We start from the raw sequence: 22,444 nt of genomic DNA, 5'->3' as shown, positions 1-22,444 counted from the left end.
CTGGCGCGAAAGAAGCAGTCACAGTGCAAAGCATGTATGTATTATTGTGGTATTTATTATTAGCACCAGGTGTGCAGTTTCCATTCAGCGGGGCAGTGTGCCGTCTGTCTGCCAAAGCTCCTGGTTGTAGGCCGTTCAAATAACATCTGGTCTCCCGAGTTACCAAAACCTCTCCCTGATTTTTATCTTCAGGTTCTGGGATATTTTGACATCGGCTTCACCTCCGTGTTCACAGTTGAAATAGTCCTGAAGGTGAGTCACACCCCATCTTTCTGGAGCCAGTGCATAATGGGGTGATGCCAACGGTGAGGGGAGCCGCTGATCGGGGCAGAGCAGAGGCAGGCGTCAGCAGTGGCTGCAGTGAATGGGGAATCTTTGATTGAGGCTGCTGCTGCACACAGACAGCACTGGGGGTTCGCTGGCCAGCCTGTGCCACTTACTGTCACCACTAGGGCGGCCTCCTCCGTACAGCGAGTCAGAACATTTGCCTCAAACGTTTTTCGTTAGTTTCTCCAAAACTGAAATTTGTCATGAAATTGTGTTGATTCTGACAAAAATTCCTGCCAAAAAAAAAAACACGTTTGGAAATGTTCAAAATGTTGTTTAGAATTTGATGTCCTTTCTTTTTTCATGTTTACATTATTTCATACCATGGCAGGAGTAACACTGCACTAGGTTTCCATCAATACGAACTACCAACTGCCATTAATGTACACCCATAATATGCCCTATTACTGTGACATGTCATAATATAATAGAAATTAGGGCTGTCAATTAATCGCAGTTAACTCATGCGATTAAATAAAAAATCACGATTAGTCGCAGTTTTAATCGCACTGTTAATCGATAGAATGCCACTTGAAATTTGTTAAATATTTGTGGATGTTTTTCTACATTTTCAAATATATTGATTTCAATGACAACACAGAATACAAAGTGTACAGTGCTCACTTTATATTATTTTTGATTACAGATATTTGCACTGTAAAAATGATAAATAAAAGAAATAGTATTTTTCAGTTCACCTCATACAAGTACTGGAGTGCAATCTCTTTACTGTGAAAATGCAACTTACAAATGTAGATTTTTTTGGTTCCATAATTGCATTCAAAAACAAAACAATGCAAAACTTTAGAGCAGGGGTGGCCAGCCTGTGGCTCCGGAGCCACATGCAGCTCTTCAGAAGTTAACATGCGGCTCCTTGTATAGGCACCGACTCTGGGGCTGGAGCTACAGGCGCCAACTTTCCAATGTGCCGGGGGGGATGTGCTCACTGCTCAACCCCTGGCTCTGCCACAGGCCCTGCCCCCACTCCACTCCTTCTCTGAGCCTGCCGTGTCCTCATTCCTCCCCCACCCCAGAGCCTCCTGCACACCACAAAACAGCTGACTGGGAGGTGTGGGGAGGGAGGGGGAGGTGCTGATCGGCGGGGCTGCTGGTGGGCAGGGGATGGCGGGGAGCTGATGGGGGGCTGCTGACATATTACTGTGGCTCTTTGGCAATGTACATTGGTAAATTCTGGCTCCTTCTCAGGCTCAGGTTGGCCACCCTTGCTTTAGAGCAGTGGCTCTCAAACCTTTTTTACTGGTGACCCCTTTCGCATAGGAAGCTCCTGAGTGCGACCCCCATTATAAATTAAGAACACTTTTTTATATATTTAACACCATTCTAAATGCTGGAGGCAAAGCGGGGTTTGGGAGAGGTTGACAGCTCTCAACCCCCCATGTAATAACCTTGTGACCCCCTGAGAGGTCCCAAACCCCAGTTTGAGAACCCCTGCTTTAGAGCCTACAAGTCCACTCAATCCTACTTCTTGTTCAGCCAATCACTCAGGCAAAAAAGGTTTCAAAGTAGCAGCCGTGTTAGTCTGTATCTGCAAAAAGAACAGGAGTACTTGTGGCACCTTAGAGACTAACAAATTTATTTCAGCATAAGCTTCTTCGGATGCATAGAATGGAACACACAGACAGAAGATATTTATACATACAGAGAAGGTGAAAAGGTGGAAGAACGCATACCAACTGTAAGAGGCCAATCGATTGAGATGAGCTATCAGCAGCAGAAGAAAAAAACCCTTTGAAGTGATAATTGAGATGACCCATAGAAGGTGTGAGGAGAACTTAACATGGGGAAAAAAATTCAATTAGTGTAATGACCCAACCGTTCCCAGTCTCTAAAGTTTGTTTACATTGACAGGAGATACTGCTGCCTGCTTCTTATTTACAATGTCACCAGAAAGTGAGAACCGGCGTTCACATGGCACTTTTGTAGCTGGCATTACAAAGTATTTACATGCCAGCTATGCTAAATATTCGTATGCCCCTTCATGCTTCGGCCACCATTCCAGAGGACAGGCTTCCATGCTGATGACGCTTGTTAAAAAAATAATGCATTAATAAAATTTGTGACTGAACTCCTTGGGGGAGAACTGTATGTCTCTGGCTCTGTTTTACCCGCATTCTGCCATATATCATGTTATAGCAGTCTCAGATGATGACCCAGCACATGTTGTTCATTTTAAGAACACTTTTGCTGCAGATTTGACAAAACGCAAAGAAGGTACCATATGAGATTTCGAAAGATAGCTACAGCACTCAACTCGAGGTTTAAGAATCTGAAGTGCTTTCCAAAATCTGAGAGGGACAAGGTGTGGAACATGCTTTCGGAAGTCTTAAAAGTGCAATATTCTGATGCAAAAACTACAGAACCCGAACCACCAAAAAAGAAAATCAACCTTCTGCTAGTGGCATCTGACTCAGATTATGAAAATGAACATGCGGCGGTCCACTCTGCTTTGGATTGTTATCAGTCAGAACCCATCGTCAGCATGGACGCATGTCCTCTGGAATGGTGGATGAAGCATGAAGGGACATACGAATCTTTAGCGCATCTGGCATGTAAATAACTAGTGATGCCGGCTACAACAGTGCCATGAGAACACCTGTTCTCACTTTCAGGTGAGATTGTAAATAAGAAGCGGGCAGCATTAGCTCCTGCAAATGTAAACAAACTTGTTTGTCTGAGTGATTGGCTGAACAAGAAATAGGACTGAGTGGACTTGTAGGCTCTAAAGTTTTACATTGTTTTATTTTTGAATGCAGTTATTTTTTGTACATAATTCTACATTTTTAAGTTCAACTTTCATGATAAAGAGATTGCACTACAGTACTTGTATTGGGTGAATTGAAAAATACTATTTCATTTGTTTTTTACAGTGCAAGTATTTGTAATCAAAAATAAATATAAAGTGAGCAGTGTGCACTTTGTATTCTGTGTTGTAATTGAAATCAATATATTTGAAAATGTAGAAAACACCCAAAAATATTTAAAGAAATGGTATTCTATTATTGTTTAACAGCAAGATTAATCAATATTAATTTTTTTAATCGCTTGACAGCCCTAGCAGAAATATTATTTTAATATAGTTTATTTTAAAACTCTTTAAGGGCAGCTGCCACTTAGCATGGATTGAAACAGCTTCGCTTTTCTTTTAGATCAAAATGTCTCCTGTTTGTGTTGTAATGAAATAGTTTGACACTGGAGTTACAATGCAAACAGCAGACGTTTTGACCTAGAAGAGAAGATGTTTCAATCAGTGCTAAGTAGCAGCTGCCCTTAACTGTTTTTAAAATGCACAGATTAATCCATTCCAAGGCTAGAAGGCACCACTACGATCACCTGGTTTGACCTACTATGTGACACAGACCATAGAACGTAGAGAATGCCTTTAGAAAAACATCCCCTCTTGATTTAAAAATTGTCAGTGCTGGAGTCTCCACCACGTCCCTGGGTAAATTGCTCCTATGATTAATTACCCTCACTGTAAACAATTTACACCTTCTTTCCAGTCTGAATTTGTCTAGTTTCAGCTTCCAGCCATGGGACTATATTATGCCTTTCTCTGCTAGACTGAAGCACCCGTTATTAAATATTTAAAATAAAATCAATAGAATCATTAAATGATTGTCATTTTACGACACCAGTAGTAGTAGTGTATGCCACAGACATGTCATTAAATAATAGAAAAATAAAAATATTAAACAAACAAACAAAAAGAAATAAAATAAAATAAAATAAAATAAAACAAAATTTCAAAGTGTTCCAGAACCAACATTTTTCAAAACTTCCATTTCATGGGATATTTTGAAAATATTTTTTTTGTTCCAATCAGGACCAAAACCAAATGACGATGTGTCGAAATTTCCCCCGAAACAGAAATGCCGAGTTTTGACCAGCTCTGCTCCTGAGTCCCACCCTAGACGGACCAGTCAGAGAAGGCCCTGCGGGCCGTGCTCTACTGTGGCCGGTTGGGCGCCCAGGGAAGCATTTGTTTAGTGGCTGTCAGCCCAGTTCCTAGACCACAGGTGTCTGCGTGAGAAAAGCACCATCACAATTGGCAGCTGGGCCAAGAATGGGCTGTGGAGAATGAACTCCCTGGAGAGACTCCTGTGGGGTGGGGCTGAGGCTCGCTGGCTCCCACGGTGGGAAGCGCCTGGAAGTGCTGCCTTTGGGGAGCTCTGTCAAACTGGATTGCAATCCCCTCCTAGAACACATGACAGCCTGGCCCCGCCAGAGCATGCTCCCGGCCTGTCCTTCTGGCCCTGCCGCTCCGCACCCCCTGGCCTGCCCCCTGCAGCACACCGCCAGCCTGCCCCCCAGCACGCCCCCTCCCGCTCTGCACCCCCCAGCCTGCCCCCTGCAGCACACCACCAGCAGGCCCTCCCAGCGCGCCCCCTCCCGCTCTGCACCCCCCAGCCTGCCCCCCAAGCATGCCCCCCAGACTGCCCCCTCCTGTCCCTGTCGCTCCGCACCCCCCGGCCTGTCCCTGCAGCACACTGCCAGCCTGCCCCCCAGCGCGCCCCCTCCCGCTCCGCACCCCCCAGCCTGCCCCCTGGAGCACACCGCCAGCCGGCCCCCCCCAGCACGCCCCTTCCCGCTCCGCACCTCCCAGCCTGCCCCCCCAAGCATTCCCTCCAGACTGCCCCCTCCGCCCCTGCTGCTCTGCACCCCCCGGCCTGCCCTCCAAGCATGTCCCCCAGCCTGCCCCCTCCAGCATGCCCCCTCCTCGCCTGCCTGTCCCCCCAGTCTGCCCCCTCCTGTCCCTGGCAGGTACAGCTCCCCTGCCCATGTTGGAGGGGCACAGGTGTTGGCTCTCCCCCGATGCATCGCTGCAGGCCGGTTTGGCTCCTGACGGCGTGTGAGGAGCTGATTTGTCTGGCCAGACCCCAAGCTGGCTGAGTCAACCCGTCTCCCCCCGCCCTCCCCAGGTCCAGCGCCATCTCCGTGGTGAAAATCCTGAGGGTGCTGAGAGTCCTGCGGCCGCTGCGGGCCATTAACAGAGCGAAGGGGCTGAAGGTGAGAGCAAGGTGGGGACAAGGGCCCTCCATAGGGGGTGGACACGGCCCCCCTCAGATCTGCCACTGGAATCCAGGACCTGCCAGATCATGGGCCATCTGAGCAGGATGCCAGGACTGCACGTCCCAGGGCTCAGGCCACCTGATTTCACTCTTACCCAGGTGTTTTGTTAGGTGTCTGTGGGCAGCTGGGAGGTAACCCATTGGTTTTGTATTAGGTCCCCTGGCTGCATCTGGAACAGCCGCTTCCCTTGCACACCAGTGTGGTGCCGGGTCCCCCATCCGTGTCTGGGACGGCCGTGTCCCCTGCACACCGGTGTGGTGCTGTGTCCCCCGTCTGTGTCTGGGATGGCCCCTTCCCCTACACAGGGGCATGGTCGATACCCACAGCAGGTCGTGGTGCTGCAGGCCTGGCCCATCTCTGCATTGGCCTCTCTCTCTCTCTAGCACGTAGTCCAGTGCGTGTTCGTGGCCATCAAGACCATCGGCAACATTGTGATTGTCACCACCCTGCTGCAGTTCATGTTGGCCTGCATCGGGGTGCAGCTCTTCAAGGTGAGAGCCCCTCCCGGCCAGAACCCAGTGCTGGTCTCACCCAACCCACCCTGTCCTGGGGAGAGCTGGGGTGGAGCTGAGCTCAGGGAAGCGCCAGGAAGTGGCTCCTCTTCGTTTCTTTTAAGAGAGGGGATTCCCCCATGTCAGAAATTCAGAGGGAGGCCGAGGACCATCCCCGGCCATCCCCTTGGGGGTACCAGCATGCTGCAGGCAGAACAGGGCAGTGTATGCATAATCTGTGCCCACGCAAGGCAGCCCCATGGCCCAGTGGGAGTCAGCCAATTTGGGGGTCTCTTGCCAGCTTTGGTGCTGACCAGCCAGGTAGCCTTGGGCCAGTCCCTTCCCCACCTGTGACTCGGTTTCCCCCGCCCGTTCCAGCTCCCCACCGTGTTGCAGGATCACAGGTGTTTCCTCCTGACCACCCGTGGCACTGCAGGCCGGTCTGCGCTTGCGCTGTTGTGCGAATGGATGAGGTTGACGTGACTCTTTGGCTAGAAGTGCTACGGGTTGCTGCAGCAGTGGTCTGGCCTTCGGGCCTTGCAGGGCTCCTAGGGGTTGTCAGTGCTGCTGAGTGCGCAGGGAGAGTTGAGGGCTGGCACATCTGGCTGGGCTCTAAGCACCTCTAAGGAAAGGCCCAGCTGGGGTAGGGCCCAGACGCTCACGGCTGGCACTAACCAGCCCCTTTCAGGCTGGAATGGGCCGTGGAGACGCTGCCCCCTGGGTCGGGGCCAAGCCGTGGGGTCATGTCAGGATGTACTGCAGTTGCCAGCAGCTGCCCTTGTCCTTACTCCCCAGGTCTATCAGTCAGGCTCCCTGCGGTTCACAGTACAATCCCTGATTCTTCTGCTCTCTGCTTAAACCTAGGGGAAGTTTAGCAGCTGTACGGATCCGGCCAAGATGACAGAAGAGGAATGCAGGTAGGAGCCCCCTGTCATCACTGCATGTACCTCGCAGCCAGAGCGCAGGGACCGGGGGTGTCATTGCCTGAGGGGGGACTGGTGGGGAAGGCGAGGAACCAGTCCTGGTTTGTTGTCTCTTGTGCTCACAGCCTGTTCCCGGGACCCTGCTGAGCAGAGGAGCCCAGGCATGGGTCTCTATGCAGAGCAAAGCCTGCAGCACAGGGCAGTTTGCTCTAGGGGGCAGGGAGCCGAGGGGAGTGTTGAATGGCCAGGACCAAGGAGGAGTTGGGCTATAAGCCAGAGGAAGGCCAGGCCAATGGTTAAGGCACTAGCAGGGTTGCCAGGTGTCCGGGTTTTGACCGGAACACCTGGTCGAAAAGGGACCCTGGTGGCTCCGGTCAGCACCACTGACCAGGCCATTAAAAGTCCGGTCAGCGGCACAGCAGGGATAAGTCAGCCGCGGCTTCTGGAAGCAGGAGCATGTCCCCCCTGTGGCTCCTATGTGTAGGGGCAGCCAGGGGGCTCCGTACGCTGTTCCCGCCCCAAGTGCCAGCTCTGCAGCTCCCATTGGCCAGAAACTACAGCCAATGGGAGCTGCGGGGGGGGGGGGGGGTGCCTGCGGACAGGGCAGCACGCAGAGCCACCTGGCCGCACCTCCATGTAGGAGCCAGAGGGAGGACAAGCCACTGCTTCCGGGAGCTGCTTGAGGTAACCGCCGCCCAGAACCTTCACCCCTGACCCCCTCCCACGCCCCAACCCCCTGCCCCAGCCCTGATCCCCCTCACGCCTTTGGCTCAGAGCACACTCCTGCACCCCAAACCCCTCATCCCCAGCCCCACCCCAGAGTCTGCACCTCCACCTCCAAACCCCCTGCCCCAGCCTGGAGCCCCCTCGTGCACCCTGAACCCCTCATTTCTGGCCCCACTCCAGAACACACACCCCAGCCCAGAGCCCGTACCCCCTCTCACCCCCCAGCCCCCTGCCTCAGCCCGGAACCCCCTCCCATACTACGAACCCCTCAGCTCCATCCCCCAGCCCGGAGCCCCTCCTACACCTCAAACCCCTCATTTTTGGCCCCACCCCAGAACCCGCATTCCCAGCCGGAGCCCTCACCCCCTCACGCATCCCAACCCCCTGCCCCAGCCTGGTGGAAATGAGGGAGTGAGTGAGAGTGGGGAGAGCGAGTGACAGAGGGAGTGAGCAGGGAGCGGGGCCTGGGAGGCAGGCAGGGCTGTTCAGTTTTGTGTGAGTAGAAAGTTGGCAACCCTAAGCCTGGGACTGTCTTGTGTTTTATGGAACGACCTGGGAAAGCTCTTTCAGGCCTTCTTCACTCATCATCAAAAGCAGGAGCAGAAGATGGCAGCCCCCAGGCATGGGTGGTGGGTATAAGAGCCAGAGGGGGCTAAGCCTCCCCAAACAGACGGCCTGCCGCCTTTGGAGCGCACCGCTGCCAAAAGGGTGGGCACCCTGGCTGTGGTCCTGCCCGCACTCCACTTGAGTTCCCGCTCCCACTCGTCCTCTTCCTGTCCCCAGTCTGCTTGCAGGGGAGCCTTGCAGGAGGGGGTGAAGAGACACACGCATGCACGAGGGGTGAGCGGCCGGAAGCCGGCGAACAGGCAGGGGAACCCCAGGGGAGGGGCTGAAGAGGCGCAGGCGGGGATGAGTGGGGCAGGAGCTGGAGCAGGGGCGGGGCCATAATCTGGGCACACGCAGCCTCCCCAAATGGAGGAGTCACGTGCCGCCCATATCCCCAGGTGTTATGTCACCTTTGCAGGTCCCCTTTCAGACACGCTAGTGGGTGAAGTATGTGTCTGGGTGTATAGGGGGCTCCCCTGGGGCATGAGTCTCCCTGGCTGTGGAAGGGCAGAGCTCATCCCGGACGGCAGGATTTGCCAGGCATGTGATGGGATTTGCCAAGCTGCTCCAGCCTGTAGATCCAGGCTGCCACCTGATCCCAGGTACTCTGGGGAGAGGCACCAAGGGTGGATCTTGGTGAGGCTGCTGGGCAGGTTGTAGACGGGTTGTAGCCCTGGCATCCACATGTGATCATTCCTCAGCACACCCTGATTGCATGACTGCCGATTCCTGTTATTGTCAGAACTCGCATACTCGGCCATGGTGCTTGTCGCGACCAGCACTGGCCTCTGGCTTCCTGCTGCTGTGAGTTCCCCAGGTTGATTTGGTGAGACAGTAACGTGCTCTGAGCAGCATGGAGTCTTCAGCAGGCGGGCACGTGTGTGTCATGGGCAAGGGGACCGGAGAGTTTCTGGGCCCAGTCCCCCACTCGCTCACCCCTCGTCTGTAAATGCGCACAACGACTTCCACTTTGACAAAGTCATCTCAGCCATGATGTCACACTTCACCGTCTCCACCTTCGAGGGCTGGCCCCAGTGAGTCCGTCGAGGGGAGCACGCAGCATGGGGGCCGGGCACTGGGTCAGGCTGCACGGGGGGAGATCCCAGCACCCCACTGGTGCTGCTGCCTGGCTGGGGAATGCCATGTGAGGGGACTTCTCCCGAAGATGGAGAGAGGGGTTAGACCCCCCCACCCCCGATCAGGGGCAGAGAGGTGCCAGTGCAGTCAAAGGGGAAGCAGCTGTCTGGGATGTCCTGACCTCTCTGCCTTAGCTCAGCTGGACTGAGCCGCCCCCCCATGCAGCCTGGTAAACTGCATGCTCTCTACTCGCTACCCCCCAGGCTGCTGTACAAGGCCATTGACACCCACACCGAGGACATGGGCCCCATCTACAACTACCGGGTGGAGATCGCCATCTTCTTCATCATCTACATCATCCTCATCGCCTTCTTCATGATGAACCTCTTCGTCGGCTTTGTCATCGTCACCTTCCAGGAGCAGGGCGAGAACGAATACAAGAACTGCGAGCTGGACAAGAACCAGGTACTCCCCGTGGAATCCCCCCCATGGAACCTCCCCCACCCTGCCGAGACCTCCCTCCAACCCCCCAGTCTTCTCCCACCCCAGCCCCCATGACCTGGGTAACTCCCGGTTCCAGGGATGCCCAGGCTCTGGGTGCGAGGAGCCAGTTGTACCAGAGCTAGGTGCTAGGGTCTGGACATGGCTAAGCATGCGGAATGAGTGCCAGCTGGACGAGAGCCGGGGTGCGCTAGCTGGGTGTGAACTAGGCAAGACCAAGGTGCAGGGGACCCCAGGCAGGAGAGGCTGGGAGCCCAGGCACGAGGGTGTGTCCAAGCTGCAGAGTTGAAAGATGAGACCCCTGTTCTTCTGTGCCTCTCTCTGTCTGCTCTCTGACACCTTCACCGACACATCCAGGCTTGGCCACCACACTGGGAGCCCAGGATGGTTCCAATAAGCCAGGCTGCACAGACCACTAACTTAGGGTTACCACATTTCCACAATCAAAAAAGAGGACGGGGGGGGGGGTGGTGGTGGTAAGTTCCGCTCTAGACCCGCCCTGCCCCCATCCACTCCAACCCACTTCCCACCCCCTGACTACTCCCCTCAGTACCCCCAACCCCCCCCGCTCCTTGTCCCCTGACTGCCTCCTCCTGAGAACCCCCCACCCTAACTGCCCCCATAGGACCCTACCTGTCCCCTGACTGCCCCGACCCTTATCCACATCCCCACCCCATAGTCACACCCCTGCCCCCAGACAGACCCCCGGGACTCCCATGCCCTATCTAACTGCTCCCCGCCCCCTGACAGGACCCCCAGAACTCCCGACCCATCCAACCCCCTCTGCTCCCTGCCTGCCTCAATCCCTCTCTACACCCCTGCCCCCTGACAGCCCCCCCAGAACCCCTGACCCATCCAACCCCCGCCCCCCGCTCCCTGTCCCCTGACTGCCCCCCTTCTCCAACTCCCCGGCCCCCTTACCGTGCCGCTCGGCTTAGAGCAGATGTCTGGCTCCGCCCCGCCCAAGCGGCGTGCTGAGACTGTGGAGGAGGGGTGAAGCGGGGAGGGGCTCTGGACACCGCTGCCAGCCCCACCGCCGCGTTCCCTCACAGGTGCACAGCCCTGCCCCCAGCGTTGCCGGGCGGCGTGGTAAGGCTGCAGGGGATCGGGGGAGCTGGGAAGGGGCTTTGACTGCCGAGGCCCCAATGCGAGCGGTGCTCGGCCACCCTGTCAGCTGCTTTTCGCTCTTTAAATAGCCGACTGGGGGAAATCCTGGACATTTTTAGATTATTAAAATTCCCCCCGGACGGCTATTTAAAGAGCGAAAAGCCGGACATGTCCGGGGAAACCTAGAAGTATGGTAACCCTACACTAACTAGTTGTGACGGAGCGAGACTCACCACCATGGCGCCTCCTGCTGGCCATTCTGGAATTAGCTCAAATCCTTCCACAGGGCGGCCTCCTCCGGTGGTGTCTCGCTCGCCGTTACTCCCGCTTTGCTGTCTCCACAACTCTGTGACCCGCGTTGCTCCCCGGCGTCCTCTTCTCTCCGCTGTCTCCCACCCCTTTCGGGGGGACTGGCAGTCTATAGTCCAGCCACTCGCCTCAGTGGCCTGCTGCAGTCACCAGTCTAGTCCCTTGCTCCAGGGGCAAACTGCAGTCTGTGTGAGCCACTTCCCTCAGGGCAAGTCGGGGGCAGCCCTAACATGTTGTCTGCCCTTCCTCCGGGGCCTCAGTCTGGCAGTGGTCAGCCAGAAGCTCCTTCTGCTCTGCTACCCTGCCCAGCACTGCTCTAGCCACGGTGCTCCTAGGCACCCAGCCCTTCTCCCTAGCAGACCAGGGAGAGACTGCCTTTTGCTCTGTTGAGCAGCCCTTTATATATGGCTTCTGCTGGCCCTGATTGGCCACTGCAACAAGCCACCTCCTGATTGGCTCGCCTCTCTAATGGGAGGGTTCTGCGCAGGCTCCCTCTGGCCTGCTTTAACCCTTCCTCCCTGTGTGGGGCAGCCGCCCCACCACACTAGCGTATTGGCTATGTGGGAGCAGCACAGTATCGACCCTTTGAGCTGCAGTGGGGGCCTGCCCCAAGTCAGGAGGGTGACCAGACGTTCCGATAAAATCGGGACTTTCCCGATATTTAACTCTCTGTCCTGTGTCCTGACCGATGTATGATGGACATGAATCCTGCATGACAGTCGTGGTGGGAACTAGCACCACTGGGAATGCTAGAGGTCCCTCATGCGGTGTGGCTCGGGCCCAGCTGCGAGGCCAGTGTGCAATGGTGGGAGCGTTTTCTGCACCTTTTTAAAGGGAGCAGCAGGTCCCACTCCCAAGGGGGCTCCCCACCCCATTTGTCCCAATATTGTAGGGCTGCCAGGCCTCCGGTTGGTGCAGAGCTGGTAGACTCCCTACCCAGATGGCTAGTGGTAAAATCTCCCTCTGGGTCCTAAGTGCAGGGACGGCTGGGGGGCTCTGCGCACTGCCCCGCCATGAGCACCGGCTCCGCAGCTCCCATTGGCTGGGGACTGCGGCCAATGGGAGATGCTGTGGCGGCACCTGTGGGCGTGGCAATGCACAGAGCCACCCAACCGCCCCTCTGCCTAGAAGCCAGAGGGAGATGTTGCCACTTCTGGGGAGCTGCCTGATGTAAGCGCCGCCCAGAGCCCGCACCTCTGCCCCAGCCCTGAGCCCCCTTCCACACCCAAATTCTCTCCCGGAGTCAGCACCCTGAACCCCCTTCCTGAGCCCCAACCCACTGCACCAGCCCTGTGACCCCCTCTTGCGGCGGGGGCCAGAGCAAGGCCGTGCGTCCCCGACTTGCGGCTTGCAGAGGGGGCTGGAACCGGCGCCGTGTGTCCCCGACCCGTGGCTTGCAGAGGGGGCCGGAGCCGGGGCCATGCACCCCCCTTGCAACTTCCTAAGGTTGTGCACTCCCCACCCCATGCCTCTGGTGTGCCCCCCCATGTGTCCTGATATTTTACTCTTGAGATCTGGTCACCCTACAGGTCAGTGACTGGCGGTGGCCTGCCAACAAGGGGTGGCGGTGGGCTGGGGAGCCCCCTCGGGAGTGGGACCTGCTGCTCCCTTTAAGAAGGTGCAGAAAATGCTCCCACTGTTGCACACTGGCCTCGCAGCTGGGTCTCAGCCACACCCATGAGGGACATCCGGCATTCCCAGTGGTGCTAGTCCCCGCCACGACTGTCATGCAGGATTCATGCTGCCCCCGGTGCCCTCTCAACTGCCCAAGGAAAGCTAGAATATGGCCCTATATGGCACATTCCTGCCTGGGAGTGCAAGGGGCTCTGGCTTCCCACCCAGACTAATAACTGGTTAGAACTGGATCCAGGGAAGGCAAAGTCCAGGAATGAGCCGAGGGTCAGAAGCCAAATGCCAGAGCCGAAGGCGTGGTAAGCCACGGGCAGAGCTGGGGATCGAAGCCAGAAATTTGAAGCTGGAAGGGAGCAGGGACTGGAACAAGGGCAAGTGATGCTGCAGGCAAGGTACCCGGTAAGAAGCCGCTGATCTGCGGTGGGGGCCGGGCTTAGAACTGTCAGGGGCTGTGACCTCTCTGTCAGTTCCAAGGTAGTGCAGATAGGCTCACTGATTGCTTTGCAGCGAAGTTAGTCAGGGACTAGGCCAGCGGCTGGTCCTAGCTGGTCTGATACCTGACAGCACCCCGCTTCTTTTAGGGTTGCCTCCCTGGAGCCCTTGGGCTGGGTTTCTTGGGGAGCCTGCAGGAGGTCCCGGGCATGGACTTTTCCAGGGATTCCCACAAATGCTCTTCTGGGCCGCATCCCTCCCCATCACTCAGCTATTGGAGTCATCCCCGGACTCGGCGGGAGTCCCGAATCCGCTGGCCCATGCGTTCCTCTTGGCCCAGCCCAGTTATTGGCAGAGGGGGAGGAGTAGCATGGGGTGGGAAGGGATTCTCGGTGAAAGGTTTCAAGAAGGAGATGTGGAACAAGGGGTGGACTTTGAGGGATTCTGGCAGCTGCAATCAAAAGGTTACCGGGTCAAGTTTTTCTGTGATCACAAATGGCCCTAAGGACTTGTGGTCCAGCTTCACAGATGGATGGGTGGATCCCAGATCCTGAGCACCTGGGGTTGTTATGAGTCTCATGCCCAATGTGCAAGAACAGAGGGAGTTAATCCAGGATACCTGGGCCAGAAGGGGCTGAGAGCAGAACGCCCAAGTGATTGCTGGTAACCGTGCACCAGGGCAGCGTGGTGTCAGAGAGGGGCAGAAATGTTTCATCACAATTCTCCTATGGAAAATGCTGATGCTGTTGAAAACGTGTCCCTTCTGATGAAATATCATTTGGAACCCCCTCCCGCAATGAAGCGTTTTGCTAGCGTCAGCCATTCAGCCATTTTCTGAATGGATTGTCTGGGGGGGTTTTGGTTTGATTTTTCATTCGAAACAAACCACAGATTTAAGCTGACGAAGGTCGAAGGCGGCGGGAAACATTCCCGTTTTCTCAGAGCAAAACATTTAGATCGGCTCCAAACACAACTTTTGTTTCATGGGAACTTTCTAATTTTTATGTTTTCAGAACAGGGAAAAAAATGTTCAAAATCACAGGATTTCCTGCGCATTGAGAAATCGGGCCTGGCCTGGCTCTGCAGGGGAGAGGGGCAGGGAATGGAGCTGGAGGTTTTACAGCTGGGAGTGTTTCATAATTGTCCACGGTGCCACCTCTGCTCCACGGGCGTCAATGCTTGACTTTTTTCCTCCTGTCACCCCAGCGCCAGTGTGTCCAGTACGCACTGAAAGCCCGCCCTCTGAGACGCTACATCCCCAAGAACCCCTATCAGTACCAGATTTGGTATGTGGTGACCTCCTACTACTTCGAGTACCTCATGTTCTTCCTGATCATGCTGAACACCATCTGCCTGGGCATGCAGGTGAGGAGGGAGCAAAGCTAATGACCTCGCTGTTGGCTGGCAACCTTTGATCGCTGTCCATGGGGCCTGGGGGTGGGGTGTCCGAGACCACCCTGCTCTTGGTAGCAGACTAGCAAGCCATCAAAGTGAGACTCAGGCTGGGCCACTGGTCGGGTGCCCCTGGATATCTGGGTTTGGATCTTGGCTTGGGATACTTCAGGCAATTCAGCATCACTGCTCCAGGGAGGCCCCTCCTATGGAAAAGCCGCAGGTGCTGTAGGTGAGGAGGGAGGGACGGTGGCACACTGTGTGTGAGTGCGGAGACGGCCCGGGCTGTGGATCAGGAGTCAGGAACATCTACAGAGCTGTGGGGCAGGACCCAGGGCTGGAACAGGGAGGGGGCTAGGGGGCAGGACTATTGGCAGGGCTGTGTGTGGAATGGGGGAAAGCATCACAACTTCTGCTCACATTCCAACCCCGCCAGAGCTCTAGGTTTGTATGTTGCTCTCAGGCTCTCACATCTGGCCCAGAATCTGAGACCCCAGCCAGCCCCATACCTGCTCCCCATAGCCCAGTGGGCTAACCTGTGCCTCTTCCTGGCTCCCCAGCACTACAACCAGTCAGCTGAGATGAACCACCTCTCAGACAACTTGAATGTGGCCTTCACCATCCTCTTCACCCTGGAGATGTTCCTCAAGCTCATGGCCTTCAAAGCCAAGGTGAGTGTGGGGTGAAAGTCTGGGGGCATGAGTCTGGAGAGGGGTGCAGGGGGGGGGGTACATAACGTGACCAGGATGTGGGCAGCCATGCCCAGTGGTTGGAGCAGGAGTCAGAGCCCAGGGTCAGAACCGAGTTACCTGAGCTGAGACAAGGCAGAGCTGTCCCAGCCATGGACAAATGCTTTGAGTAGCCACTGGACTGCTGCTACTGCCGCTGCTGGGCTTAAGAGCCTGTCCACTGGCTCTCCCCACCCCTCAAGCGCGGTATCCATAGGCATCCTGCTGCAGGCCAGCTGTGCTCGTTGGGTTGCCTGGAGACTGGCTCCACTGCAGACCCTGATTCCTGACTGGCGGGTGCGAGTCCAGAGGGGAGCCCAGGGGGTGTGAATCTGGAGGAGGGCAGGGGCTCACCCTAAGCGGTGGGCATGGCATTTTCTCCCTATGCGGCATCCCGGGAACACAATCGCCTCAGAGCCTGGGGCCCCGAAGAGACCTGCTCACGCCCAGTCACTCATGTGGACAGTGCCACTGAAGACACCTGGGCAAGGGCTGCAGGCTGACCTGGCAGCTCCTGAGGGGAAGAGCCTGGCCAATCCAGGCCACAAGGGGGAACCCTTCCTCCAGCTACCTGTTCGCCCAACACCCCCACCCCCACTCCGCTGCTCTCACTGTCCTGGGTGTCTCTCCAATGGGGGTGGGAGGCTAGTGGTCCTCCCGGGAGCTCTCCGGACCCCCCATCAAACCAAGCTTGCGTGTGAGAGGCCCTGGGAGAGCCCCTGAACCTCCCCCCACCACAGCCACTGAGCCACGTGAGAGGCGAGGCAGAGCCCCCCGCCCCACCCTGCAGGCATGTCCCCGATGCCCATTGAGAGATGGCCATCACCTCCGTGGTCCCTGTCGATGTACCCGGAGGGGAATCCCTCCCCTGCCCGACCTCACGAGCGATTCAGCCACGTGAGCCCCTGCTCCATGGGCTGCCTTGGCATCCAATGGTCGCTTTTTCCCTGAACCCCACCAATGCCAGCCCTCGGGGGTAGAGAACCCCAAATGTGGATGGTCCTCTGGGAACCAAGCCCCCTCCAGGTCATCCCTCTGAGCGTAAGGGATAATCACAGGTTGTCTTGCTGCCACTTGGTTCAAACAGATCCATGCCCATCGGGCACTTACCTAGTACAAAATCAGCCTCCTCCTGCCTTCCCTATACGCCTGTAGACCCAGGCAGCCAGCGTGGGGCATGCCGCAAGAGCCGCTGCTTGCGACCCATCCACAGTGATGTGGGCCGGGGCAGGTGCACTGCAGGGAATGTTTCCCAGTGCAGCTCCTTGGCCACACACCTCCCCTGTACTCGTGAGCTGTGTCTTCCCCACCATCTCAGCCCTGACTCGAGCTCCCTTGATGGACAATCACATTGTTGCTGGGCCTGTTGGGGGCTAGGAGCATTCGTTCCCTGGCGTGCCGAGGACTCGCCCAGAATAAGCATCGGCACCAATCAGCTGGGAAGGTCTGACCCCAAGACCTCAGTGGGTGCTGGGTGCCAGCGGATAAGAGTAGACATGGAAGGAAATCTAAATCCAAGCTCTGCAGTGCTCTCTCCATCTCGGGGCATGGGGGGCAGCCTGGCCGTGCTGGCATTGTTCTGCGTGGGCGAACGGAGACCATCCCTCTGGCGCGGTGAGCAGGGCAGCGGTTTGCAAGGGAGAAAGCGCGCTGCGCTCAGGAACGGCAGGTCTCCTCCACAGGGAGTTTATAACTCCCCTGTCTGACCCTCAGCTTCTTCCTTTCCTTTCCCCCTGTTCAGACCCCCAGTCATTCCCACCTCATTACTCTCTCCAATCTCAGGGCTATTTCAGCAACCCCTGGAACGTCTTTGATTTCCTCATCGTCATCGGTAGCATCATCGACGTCATCCTGAGCGAGATCGATGTAAGTGCCGCGGTGGGCGGAGGGAACGTGTCCAAGAGCACGGGCAGGACAGTAATGTCATGGCAGTGACAGCCTTGGCAGGCTGCCAGCGTCCCACTGTCACATGGGAGACCCGGGTTCCTGCAGGACTGTGCGGGACACTGGTCCGGCTGGCAGAGCAACCTGGGCCAGGCAGAAGGAGAATGGGGCAGGGGCGTGGGCACACGGGTTAACCTTCTCCTCGCTGTTTAAGAGGGCTGACGGGATCTCTCCTCAGCCATTACACAGCCATGGTGGACCCCCCCAGCCTCAGTGACCCTCAACCCACCCCTCCTCCTGAATCTGCCTGGAGAGGTACCCTGTGGAAACTGCCCTTGTCCTGGGACAGAACCAGAACCTCAAGCTGACTCCGCAGTGACATATGCCAGTACTCCCCAGAGGCTGCACCCATGCCATGCCCTGCCCGCGTTCTTTAAACACATGCCCAGATGGCTAGTAATCAGCTCATTGGCCTGAGATCACCATAGAGATGGCTGAAAGGGTTCCCCTTGCCTCATGGTCCCTATAAGAAGTTTCTGCCCTGCGCTCCGTGAGGGTCAGGCACCGTTTCAATCTGCTGCGTGTGCTTGGAGTGTGTCAGTGTGTATGACGATTGCCACATATACCCGGTGCCTACTCTGTATATGTGTGCCTGTATATCCAATAGACACCGGAGTATATTCGGTACATACCGTCTACATGGTACCACATGTGTACGCTGCAGTGGGTATGTACCGAGCAGCCTGCACACAGGAGCATTGTCAGAGAGGTGTGCACAGCGCATTGCTGGGAGCTGTGTACCTCGTTGCTAGCATGTGGCACGGAAACCGGCTCCATACACACATCGGGTGTGCGGTGCGTACAATCGACCCAGCTGTAGTCAGAGAAGTAGCTTCTGAAGTGAGCACTCCAGTGGGGTTAGCACGTCCTCGCTAATAAAAAAGCCCATCCAGTTGTCACTGCAGAGTGTCCCTGCTGTCTGTGCTGTCCCAGAGTAGCTGGGTAGCATCTGAGAGCGAACCATCAGCAAGGAGATCTGGCCCGGAGGAGATGAAATGTCATCCTCTCCTGTTCTCGGGCACAGCTTCCCAGCCCCAATGCACACCAGTCCTGCATGGTGGATTGCCCTCCCTACAGCCCAGAGGAGCCCTCTGGCTGACTCCGTTCTCCTGAGGCGACTGCACTGGTTGAGCGAGCTGCCGAACTCCAGAGAGCAGGACTCCTCAGAGCCGCCCCCCACCAGGTATTGGATCATTGGCACCATTCCCATGTCACCACCAGCTAACAGCAACCAAAAGCCCTCCTAAGCAGGACTGCCACCCCGGCTTTAGTGACCGGCACTGTGTCAGCCCCTCCACTTTTTCACCATTCCCAGCCAGCACGAAGGACAAACCCCTTAGGGAGCTTGCAGAGGTCCACAAATTGCCTGCTCATTTGGGCAGTTGCCAGCTGCTGTCAGGAGTTCCAGGCAGAGCAGCAGCTACCAGCCCCTTTCCCCAAGCACCGAGCTGGCATAGAGCGGCTCTGTGACCACGGAGTGCTCTCTGTCTGCCCGGGGGGCCTTGAAACACATTCTGGGCTGCTGTGTCCTTCCCAGCAGTTCTCAGGCCTGGTCTACACTAGGCGTTTATGTCGAAGTTAGCGCCGTTACATCGAATTAACCCTGCACCCGTCCACACTGCGATGCTATTTAGTTCGACATAGAGGTCTCTTTAATTCGACTTCTGTACTCCTCCCCGACGAGGGGAGTAGCGCTAAATTCGACATGGCGATGTCGAATTAGGCTAGGTGTGGATGGAAATCGACACTAATAGCTCCGGGAGCTATCCCACAGTGCACCACTCTGTTGACGCTCTGGACAGCAGTACGAGCTCGGATGCTCTGACCAGCCACACAGGAAAAGCCCCGGGAAAATTTGAATTTGAATTCCTTTTCCTGTCTGGCCAGTTTGAATCTCATTTCCTGTCTGGACATCGTGACGATCACAGCAGCACTGGCAACGATGCAGAGCTCTCCAGCAGTGATGGCCGTGCAGTCTGTGAATGGAAAGAGGGCCCCAGCATGGACTAATCGGGAAGTCTTGGACCTCATCGCTGTGTGGGGCGATGAGTCCGTGCTTTCCGAGCTGCGATCCAAAAGACGGAATGCAAAGATCTAAGAGAAGATCTCTAAAGACATGTCAGAGAGAGGATACAGCCAGGATGCAACGCAGTGCCACGTGAAAATCAAGGAGCTGAGACAAGGCTACCAGAAGACCAAAGAGGCAAACGGACGCACCGGATCCCATCCCCAGACATCCCGTTTCTACGAGGCACTGCATTCCATCCTCGGTGCGGCCGCCACCACTACCCCACCAGTGACCGTGGACTCTGAGGATGGGATAGTGTCCACGGCCGGTTCCTCGGACATGTTAGGGGACGGGGAAGATGAGGAAGGAGATGAGGAGGGCGAGGCAGTCGGCAGCGCTCACAACGCTGATTTCCCCGACAGCCAGGATCTCTTCATCACCCTTACAGAGATCCCCTACGAAGCGTCCCCAGCCGTTACCCCAGACACAGAATCTGGGGAAGGATCAGCCAGTAAGTGTTGTAAACATCTAAACATTTATTTTTAACAGAACAGGAATATTAACAATTAAAAGAATGGGTTGTTCATGATTACTGTGCCCTAGGCGCTTAACGGTTTAGTCATGGGCAGTGCAAGTTTTGAAAAAAAATCTAGCAATGTCCGGTTTTCCGTGATTGTCCTGCCCAAGCCGCTCTACTGTTTAGTCCCTGCTACTGCAGCTACAGTAAAATGCGGTCTATATGTCCGGGGATAGAGCAGTAATCCTCCTGGGACATCTCGATGAAGCTCTCCTGGAGGTAATTGGAAAGCCGTTGCATGAGGTTCCTGGGGAGAGCGGCCTTATTGGGTCTTCCAAAGTACGACATGTTGCCGCGCCACGAGACTATCAAGTACTCGGGAATCATTGCTCTGCACAGCAGGGCGGCATACGGCCCTGGTCTTTGGAGGCTTTCCCGGAGCATTCTCTCTCTCTCGCTCTCAGAGATCCTCATCAGGGTGATGTCGCCCATGGTGACCTGCTTTGAATTAGGTAGGGGAATGTTAGTGTTGGGACTGCTTGCCCATTCCTTTACAGAACTGTAACCACTGGTTTGCAGCCACGCGGTGGAGGCGGGAGAGGGGCAGCCGAAAGGGATCGTTCCCGGGGACAGCCGCGAGGGGGTGGGACAGGGGCAGAGTTCCCGCTTGCCGGATTGCTGGCAGCAGGGACTGACATTGCTTTAAATGTGAAATGAGGCCAGTGGTAATATAAAAGTTTTAAACTGCCACAAGTCTACTGCTTACCATGTCTGCCTGCAACAGAAATTCCATTGTGCTGCCCTGCTTCTCAAATGTGCTGTGCAAGACCCCAGGCACTGAATGCGAAGGCCGAGAATTCGACCTTGTGCTGAGTGCGCATGTGATAGGTGCTGTGCATGGTCTTGTTCACAGAGAAAGACTATGTTCTTTGTTCACAACTACATTTATCTTTCTGAGGAATTCACTCCCTTTTTCCCATTTCCACAGCCCCATCTGCGACTGTCTCACAACCTAGCCTGGCATCACACTCCCAGAGGCTAGCGCGGATTAGGCGTAGGAAGAAGAGGACACGGGAGGACATGTTCTCTGAGCTTATGGCCTGTTCCCAAGCCCAGGCAGCACAGCAGACCCAGTGGCGGGAGAACTTGACCCGAATGCACCAAGCAAACATGGATCCGGAGGAGAGGTGGCGGCAGGAAGACCAGCAGGCGACTCAAACGCTGCTTGGACTACTGAGCGAGCAAACAGACACGCTCCGGCGCCTTGTGGATGTTCTGCAGGAACGGAGGCAGGAGGACAGAGCCCCGCTGCAGTCCATCTCTAACCGCCCTCCCCCGCCACCAAGTCCCATACCCACCTCACCCAAAGTGCAAAGAAGGAGAGGCGGCAGAGTCCGTGCTAACTCTCACTCCACCCCTGCAGAGAGCTCTAGTAACAGAAGGCTCTCATTCCCCAAAATTTGAAAAGTTCTTTCCTTCCCGCCTGACACAAGCCCCCGTCCAAGTTTCACCTCCCAGTTCCATGTGTAGTTGATAATAAAAAATACGTTTCTGTTAACTACTGTTTCAATCATGTTCTTTTGGAGGAGGAGGGGAAAGGGGGTTGGTAATTGGACAGGACAGTCACCTTTGGCAGGGTACATAGGCGGGGGCAGGCACAGCACCAGGGCACATACACAGTGCAGTGATGCAGTGACTAGTTACCCTGGTTAGTCTGGGAGGTTGTTTTCATGTTATGTGGTGGGGGGTGGGTTGCTCTGTGACTTTGTGGCAGGGGAGGGCAGTTACAGATCTTAAGCGGCGGTCCTTATGCAGGATCACAGAGCCACACAGCAGGGGATCTGTAACCGTCCTCCCCCTGCCACAAAGTCACATAGATCCCCCATACACACAGTCCCGATCAGGAGGGGTGACAGGCTCCGTTGAAACAACCATCCCACCGCAGCGGAGCCTGTCAATCCTTGAGTTTAGAAGCTGCATTCGCGTCACTACACTACACCCGCTCCGCACCACAGTCTGCGTCCCAGTTTTAAAAAATTCCCGCGAAAACAGTATTAAAGAAAACGGTGTGCATTAACAAAGTAGAACTATTTTTATTTCGAAACGTGTGTTGGAAGGGGGTGAAGGGGGTATGTAACTGGATAGGACAGTCAACATTAACTGGGTAAAGAAACGGGGGCAGGTTCAGCTTCTCTGTACACAAACTTTAAAGTCACAGGTTACCCTGCTCACTCAGGAACTTTGCTTTCAAAGCCTCCCGGATGCACAGCGCTTCCCGCTGGTCTCTTCTAATCGCCCGGCTGTCTGGCTGTGCGTAATCAGCAGCCAGGCTATTTTCCTCAACCTCCAACCCGGCCAGAAAGGTCTCCCCCTTGCTCTCACAGAGATTGTGGAGCACACAGCAAGCTGCTATAACAATGGGGATATTGGTTTCGCTGAGATCACAGCGAGTCAGTAAGCTTCTCCATCTCCCCTTGAGACGGCCAAAAGCACACTCCACCACCATTCTGCACTTGCTCAGCCGGTAGTTGAAGAGTTCTTTTTCACTGTCCAGGGCGCCAGTATAGGGCTTCATGAGCCAGGGCATTAGTGGGTAGGCTGGGTCCCCGTGGATGACTATAGGCATCTCCACA

The 22,444-nt window shown here is 55.6% G+C and overlaps 1 protein-coding gene across 1 annotated transcript; it reads left to right on the top strand.

Annotated features, from left to right (window-relative positions):
* The first annotated feature begins 4,425 nt into the window (after positions 1 to 4,425).
* On the top strand, positions 4,426 to 21,369 carry LOC128835704 (voltage-dependent L-type calcium channel subunit alpha-1S-like). The gene is made up of 10 exons (XM_054025291.1): positions 4,426 to 4,481; positions 5,268 to 5,355; positions 5,802 to 5,909; positions 6,774 to 6,826; positions 9,085 to 9,198; positions 9,505 to 9,706; positions 14,429 to 14,587; positions 15,175 to 15,285; positions 17,125 to 17,208; positions 20,800 to 21,369. The coding sequence occupies exons 1-10, from the start codon at positions 4,426 to 4,428 to the stop codon at positions 20,851 to 20,853; spliced, it is 1,029 nt and encodes a 342-aa protein (XP_053881266.1). The 3' UTR covers positions 20,854 to 21,369.
* The last annotated feature ends 1,075 nt before the right edge of the window (positions 21,370 to 22,444 follow it).

This window comes from Malaclemys terrapin, chromosome 4 (assembly GCF_027887155.1).
Source record: "Malaclemys terrapin pileata isolate rMalTer1 chromosome 4, rMalTer1.hap1, whole genome shotgun sequence".
In the NCBI taxonomy this organism is placed as follows: domain Eukaryota; kingdom Metazoa; phylum Chordata; order Testudines; family Emydidae; genus Malaclemys; species Malaclemys terrapin.
Note: the sequence above shows the minus strand (reverse complement) of the source record. Positions and strands in the feature narration are given on the sequence as shown.

Excerpts from the sequence above, each read along its gene's own strand:
- LOC128835704 (XM_054025291.1), top strand. The coding sequence starts at position 4,426 with ATGAACTCCCTGGAGAGACTCCTGTGGGGTGGGGCTGAGGCTCGCTGG. Across the intron at positions 4,482-5,267 it reads GAGGCTCGCTGGCTCCCACG|GTCCAGCGCCATCTCCGTGG; the intron begins GTGGGAAGCGCC and ends CGCCCTCCCCAG. Across the intron at positions 17,209-20,799 it reads TCATCCTGAGCGAGATCGAT|CCCCATCTGCGACTGTCTCA; the intron begins GTAAGTGCCGCG and ends CCATTTCCACAG.